The sequence below is a fragment of the Nymphaea colorata genome, chromosome 1 (assembly GCF_008831285.2).
Source record: "Nymphaea colorata isolate Beijing-Zhang1983 chromosome 1, ASM883128v2, whole genome shotgun sequence".
NCBI lineage: Eukaryota > Viridiplantae > Streptophyta > Magnoliopsida > Nymphaeales > Nymphaeaceae > Nymphaea > Nymphaea colorata.
This window is the reverse complement of record NC_045138.2, coordinates 33,289,281-33,295,827: the sequence shown is the minus strand read 5'-3', so window position 1 is coordinate 33,295,827 and position 6,547 is coordinate 33,289,281. Positions and strand designations below refer to the sequence as shown.

General features: G+C 46.7%; 1 protein-coding gene across 2 annotated transcripts; it reads right to left on the bottom strand.

The window, feature by feature from the left end:
• On the bottom strand, window positions 1–3,643 carry LOC116245762 (uncharacterized). Of its 2 annotated transcripts, none has more exons than XM_031617300.2 (3): window positions 731–3,643; window positions 394–588; window positions 1–285 (listed from the first exon to the last, which is right to left on the bottom strand). In XM_031617300.2, exons 1-3 carry the CDS (start codon window positions 1,304–1,306, stop codon window positions 79–81), a joined length of 978 nt encoding a protein of 325 aa, XP_031473160.1. In that variant the 5' UTR covers window positions 1,307–3,643; the 3' UTR covers window positions 1–78. The 2 variants fall into 2 exon arrangements, with proteins under 2 accessions (XP_031473160.1, XP_031473161.1); XM_031617301.2 differs by having other exon boundaries at window positions 1–279.
• Window positions 3,644–6,547: the final 2,904 nt, after the last annotated feature.

Here is a 6,547-nt window from a genome sequence, read left to right as displayed (position 1 = left end):
AACGTCTTCAGATTCATTTTAACAGCACGGTTTCAAAAATCCAAGAAAACAATAAACAACAAACTGAATTGTTGTTTCTCAGCAAGAAAAAAGCTTGAGTGACAAATCCAACGACGCAGAGGCCGACGAAGGAGCGTAACTGCCAATACCAGAAGAAGAGGGCTCACCAACCGCCATCACATTCTTCACCTCTCCTTCTGATCCTCCATTCTTGGCCGGGAAGAACTCGTACTCCCATATTCTTCCCTCGTTCACTTCCTTCCCTTTCCTCTCCACCGCCTGCAACTAATCAAAGCTAATGCCGTAAAATCCCGCTACCACCAAGGAGCAGAAAAGTGACCTCACTCGCACCCTTTCATTAGACACCATCCAAAATCAAAATCAAGAAATTACCTCGTCGACATCCATGGCGAAATGTGCATGTCTCTCCCCTCTTTTCACTGCCATCGTCTCCCGGTCAATCCTCTCGAGATCAGCAGCTTGGGAGGTCCAGAGTCCCAGCCTCAGCAGATCACAGCCGTCCGTCCACTTACCACCTTGCCGCCCTTCCTTAACGAACCCATGGTTCTCGTATTGCGGCTTTCTTCTCTGCAGACCCCATCATCCATCACCATCACCATCACCACGCATCCCCAAAAACTGATTAGAAAACTGCAAAGAGAATGCGGACAATGTTCTAGAGAGGGAAAGAGTACAGGAAGGAACGTTCTGAAAATCTTCAGAAGCCTACCTTGTTGCAGGTCTCGCACTGGTCCGACCAGCAGGTCAGGTTTTGGTTTGAAGAGAGCTCTTTCATCTTCTCCGGCGTCGCCTGGAAGACGTTGTGCAGCCTCGGATCGGCGCCAGCTCCGACACCGAGGAACCGTTCCGCTCCATCAGAAAACAGCGGAGGCCGGACGCTGCTGACAATTCGGTATCGCTGCATTGCAGCCAGGCTCGGTGGGTTGTCGCAGGACCCGGCTCCTGAATACGCCGGGTGCGCCAACCTGGGAACCATCACGCCGGCGCCGGGGCAGCTCCGGCCGTCCGCATACGGGAATGAGTACTGAAGCGCAGACGCTGCCTGCTGTCCCTGGATGAGCTCGGCTTCCGCCAACATCTTGCGCCGCTGCTCCTGGAGCCGGAGCCGCTCCAGCTGCGCGACTCCCAGGCCGCGTTGAGGCTGCTTCTTAGGGGCGTTCGCCGCCGTCCTGCCACCCTTTCGGTTCTTCAGCCTTGGGGGTACGGCAGCAGCGTCCTGCTTCTCCTTCTCAGGTGGTTGGTCGTCTCCAGTCTTGTCCGGCCACAGAAGCAAAGTCGTCGCCATGAAGCAACCTTCTCTCTCTCTCTCTAGCTAATGAAGTGAAATGGGAAGATGGGGAAAAGGAAGAGAGGGATGTTGGAGAGTCGGATTCTGGTATGGTACCTTATAGGGTTGCGCAGTGTGGAGTCAGGTAGCCTAGTGGTAGCTGGTAGGGGCTGGGTGCAAGCAACAGTGAAAGAGAATGGCTATACGTTTCAGGTAAGCCTAGTGGTGGTGTTGGAAGAGCAGCAGCAGCAGCAGCAGAAACAGAAGCGTTGCTGCCTGGAGAGACATTATGGCTCGACAGAGTGCGGCGGTTTGCATATTTATCCCCTACATCTTCCTTTTCTATTCTTTCGTTTCCCTCCTTTTTTTTCTAGTCCTTTCGGTTTCTGGTTCTCATTGTTTATAGAGATTCACAGGAGAAGGAGAAGAGAGGGAGGGTTCACTCGCTAATTCTTGCTCACAGTCACCTGACAGGTCACCCTAAGGGAGAAAGGAAAGGGAAGAGGCTCCTTTCCCTTCCTTCCCTTCCCCTTTGTGGGGACCTCGTCGTGTGGGGCATACAGTTAGTGCTAGTACCGTACTCTGCCTCTGTCTTTCTCTCTCTGTACCTACCTGAGACACAGGCCCACTGTTTTCTAGTCTTTTTAATTATATTCTTCTTCTGCCTACACGACGCTTGGCTCTCGGGGACATGTCCTTCCTTCCCGCTGCTAAGGCCGTCTTGGAGGCGTTCTTGATTTGCAGGTTTACTTACGTGATTTAGGCAACCAATGGTGTCGCCGGTTAATTTTTCTTCGGCAACCAAATCCCGCGATAATGCTACATTCTTGCGGATTCAATGCGTGGGAAGGAATATCGATCGACAACCATGCTTTTACTTTACTCGCAATATATATGAAATTTTGAAACGGTGTAACTTGTAAGAGGGGAGAGATTCTTTCCAGTACAATATTTGCATTTGCGAGGGGTGCATAAACTCAACCCTTTTGGCATGAGTGCTCCCACTCCGCACACCACTCTCCACCGGAAAGACACAGCAATCCTATGCTCTTGATAACACAAAGATGTGGTGGCCTTACGACGTTGATGGTAGGACTCCCCCCCCCAAAGGAGCATGAAAATCTTGGGCCGTCCCCCATATCAGCAACAGCGACATGACATTGCAATCTCAAGTCCGAAACGGTCCCTCATCAAAACGATACTGTGCGTATCGGAAGATAACGAGCCGGAGCCTTTTGAGATCGGTTACATCCGATCCCCAGACCGGCGGGGGAAGATATTTCATCTGTCAGAAGACCCTCGAAAAGATCCAAAAGAGATAGGCAGCCTCCTGCAGGCCATCACCGGCTACCGCCGGCAGCCCCGTTCTTGTCCGTACGACGAGATCAAATCTCCTCCTCGCGTGATGCAGCGGCCCCGACTGGCTGAACCCTCACTCCCCCGTACCATGCACCCCACTCTTCACCGCCAATCATCATCTTCCAAGTGGTCATTTCTAGAGCTTTTCACCAACCCCCCCGAATTCTGGACGGAAAATTTTTCCGGCTTTCCTTCGTAAAAAAGAAAAAGGGCCATTCTTTCCAGTTGTAATGGTTAACTTTAATTAGAGGAATTCATGGGAGCTCAAGAAAAGCGGTTCACTCTTTCGGGATGGTCTTCTTGACATGCTCATGTGCTTTGAAACTGAGAGAAGAAAGTCGTGAACTATTCGTCGAGGATCGAGATTTTATTATTTGATGAGAAAAGCTCACCGGAGCAGAGCTGGCAATCTTCGATGACCGGAACCTTCGAATTTCCCGGCGAGGACCCCCTACTCTACTCCCCGCGGCGGGTGGCCCCACGAAGGCGATGGATGGATGATTTGGGGTAGGGGAGGAGGAGGTGGCGGCTGCTAATAGCGACGGCAAGACGTACGGAGGATGGGCGGCACGTGCGAGCCCCTCCCGCTCTCTCCACTGCTCCGGTCTGTCGTTTTACCAGATCGGGGCGGACACCGTGGATCCGGCGCTCTGAGTTGTGGATCCTTCCTACACCTTCACCCACTTTGATCGACACCGAAGGTAATTGGTCCCTCTCTCTCTTCCCCCATGCATGTCTCGGTCTTCGAAGATAATTTGTGATATTCTGAAATTTTGCTTTTAAGAAAAACCTTGAGAAGGAAAGGAAGAACATCTACTTTGTATGAAAAGAATGTAAAGAAGAATAACCGAAAAAAATAGATATAGCATAAGAAAAGTAAGGAAAACCTGCTTTCATCTCTCATATTGGCATGTGACACCTTTGTACATTAACAGAAACCTCTGAGTATTTATGATCTCTCTCTATTTCGCCAACTAGCAACTGAGATTATGCATGGCACTCTTGTTGGTGAAGATTAGGGAGCATCGGAGAAAAATGTGTTACCGGAAGGATCATAATCATATCCTCTAAATACTGATAAAATCTCCAATCAGATCGGGACCACTTTGCAACCCTAAAGGAAGTCTACGGAGGCGGTGTTGCTTGTCTTTTCCGGTGTCTCCATGTGATCGCGGGATGAAAGAGGCGCAACATGACGTGCATCTCTCCTCCTTCGAACATCTAAAGAATAACGGAGTTGGATCGTCTAGGACAAAAGCAAAAATCATGATCTAGTTTAGTTAGTTTTTCTCGATGATAGGCGTTGCGATTCACTGCATAAAAAACCGATCAATACAATAAAGATTGGATTAGTTGAATATTGAACGGCGCTTGTTGGTGATAAAATTTTGACCTCATGCATCACCCGATTTGCTTATTGGAGAACACTTACCAAGCAATCCATGTCCATCCTAAACGATCATGGGTAATGTGTATTATGTCCTAGAACTCTTCAAATCTTAATATTTTAGTTGCTTCAACCATAAATAACCACATGCCGCCAACCATGTGGATCTCCATATTACCAAGACTTGGTTAAACTTAATTTGTTGAGCTGAAAAGGCTTAGGTGGTGTTTGGATGACACCCACGTGTAATCTAGTTTTTGAAAACTTGGTTTCATGAAAACCAAGTTTTTTAATGAGTTTAAAGAACCCTGTTTTTTGTTTGGGTAACACATCCCAAACCTGGTTTTTAAATAACCAAAGGAGGGTCAGGTTTTTTGCTTCTTTTTACAAAACCAGGTTTTCTCAAAACTGGGTTTTACTCAAATCCAATTTTGATAGAACCCAAACACACCAAAAACCTGGTTTTGAAAGCAAAATCAGGTTTTGGAGTTTCATCCTTAGCAGTAGGTCTCCCTGGACCCCAACTGGTCGCTAGTTGCACTATACCAACTGCCGCTATATGTACAAATTGTTTTTCTTTTGTGATTTTACCATAAAAGAGAGTGAGAAACCTGCAAACCAGAGAAAGTAGTCAAGTACCTGATGACCGCTGTGCATTACATAGTGAAAACATGGATCTGGGAAAGTTTGGAACAAACAAATGGGCACCTGTCAGATCCAAACGGCTACTCACCCCAACCATCCTTTTCAAAAAGATTTCAAGTTTCTTTTTCATCTTTGACTGTCTTTTAGGTAATTGATCCGCCATTAAAGAGTCGCTAGACCAGGTCTCATAGGCCATCATGGCACAGGAATCCCGTCGCTCTCTCCCGCAAGGCCTAACTGTAGTTTTCAAATTTGGTACCTCGGTCTCCAGTGATAGCTAAAAAATTGTGTCTCTGTATGAAAACTTTTAAATCACCCAACTCTTGCTCTGGTTCACAAAAACAGAAAAACCAGAACAGGAATCGAAATCATTCGTATTTTACATATGCGCACCCAATCCTTGATGAGCTTTCGTTTACCCGTTTACCTTGCAAGTATTTGCTGAAACATGCTTTCTCTATTTTAGAAATTCTTAAACGACCGCCTTGTAACGTTTTATGATTCCAAATATTTTGTCCTTAAACACGGGTGGAAGAAGAGCAGTCAACATTAGGGAGCTGGTTACATGTGCCTCAGCCGCGTATAAATCGGTTTCAAGAGCGCTCACCTGTTAGTATTTAATCCTTTCGAAGAATTGCCTTTTGCCTAATTAAATTAAATAAAAGCACTTTCCTCATATCTCCGACCCTCGTTTTGATTTTCCAAAACAGTGAGGCCACCTTCGCCCAAGAAGCTATTAGGTGGGGTCGACGTCACACGCCGTTTTGTGTGGGCAGTTGCCCGCACTGTCCTACAGCATTTATTTAATTTACGCATTATGTAGCCCCATCTATTTGCTTATTTTATAAATGCGACCCTCAACTATTTATTTATTTAGATATGGTACCTTTTATTCTTCAATTGTTTTAACATGTAATTAATGGGTTTAAACGTTTTTTTGAATTAGTACCCTTGAGCCAAAGATTTCAGCCTCCGCAACTCTTAGGATTGAAATAATAAGGGTGTCATGAGACACCCGCCTGTTCATGGTTGCTTCCCGAACCGGCCGGTTTGAAGGTACATCCTTTGATCTGGCTTGGTTATATGATGGCGAGTCACAACGGAGACATGACCAAACAAGAGGTTGCCGGAAACAAGAGGTTGCCGGAGAAAGGGGCATACGACCGACGTACAAGTATGTTGGACAAAGTGCCTTCACGATGTCCAAGGACCGCGTCTGACCTTCCAAGACAGGGGATGTGCAGGTGCATAGGACCTCCAAATAGGGCCCAAGATGATAAACGAATGTAGGTAGGAAGCACCGGAATTGGCAGGAAAAGCTCGATGTATACTGGTCGTAGAAGGGACGGCCTAGTTCCATATCAGTGAAACGAATCTTGCAATCAATGACTGTTCATGGTTAAGGTAATATTCTCAACCCCCGTTAGACTGAATCTCCAGAAGGAATTAAAAAGGAAAGCTGCCGACAGCTATTTAACGAGGAAAAAATAAAATATTCAGGCTAGGTCCAATCCAGTCTTTACCTGGTCGAATAGAACAGTTTTAATTGCAAATATAACGTAGTCATATCTTGTCGGATCACCATAGAACTCAGGTGGATTATAGACTTAAAATATTATTGGATCACGCTGGCCTTGTACTGCCTCATGACATGATGATGGCATAGACGGATTGGTTGTTAATCCAAGGCTTTTACGAGTTCGATATTCGGTAAATGCTTCTTTTCGCTAAAATCTTTCGGCATTGGGGGAACATCGACATTGGGCAAAGAGCGCATCACCTACCGTTGACGCATGGAACAACCGAATTCCCTGCCAGCAGAACTGGAAAAGAGGTACTCATTGAAGGACACGGATACTCGCCCTCAG

What these genes read in the sequence shown, in the direction of transcription:
- LOC116245762 (XM_031617300.2), bottom strand. Translation starts at nt 1,306, where the DNA reads ATGGCGACGACTTTGCTTCTGTGGCCGGACAAGACTGGAGACGACCAA. An exon ending in AGTGCGAGACCTGCAACAAG is followed by an intron (nt 589 to 730) that starts GTAGGCTTCTGA and finishes TGGGGTCTGCAG; the next exon opens with AGAAGAAAGCCGCAATACGA. An exon ending in TCGCCATGGATGTCGACGAG is followed by an intron (nt 286 to 393) that starts GTAATTTCTTGA and finishes AGCTTTGATTAG; the next exon opens with TTGCAGGCGGTGGAGAGGAA.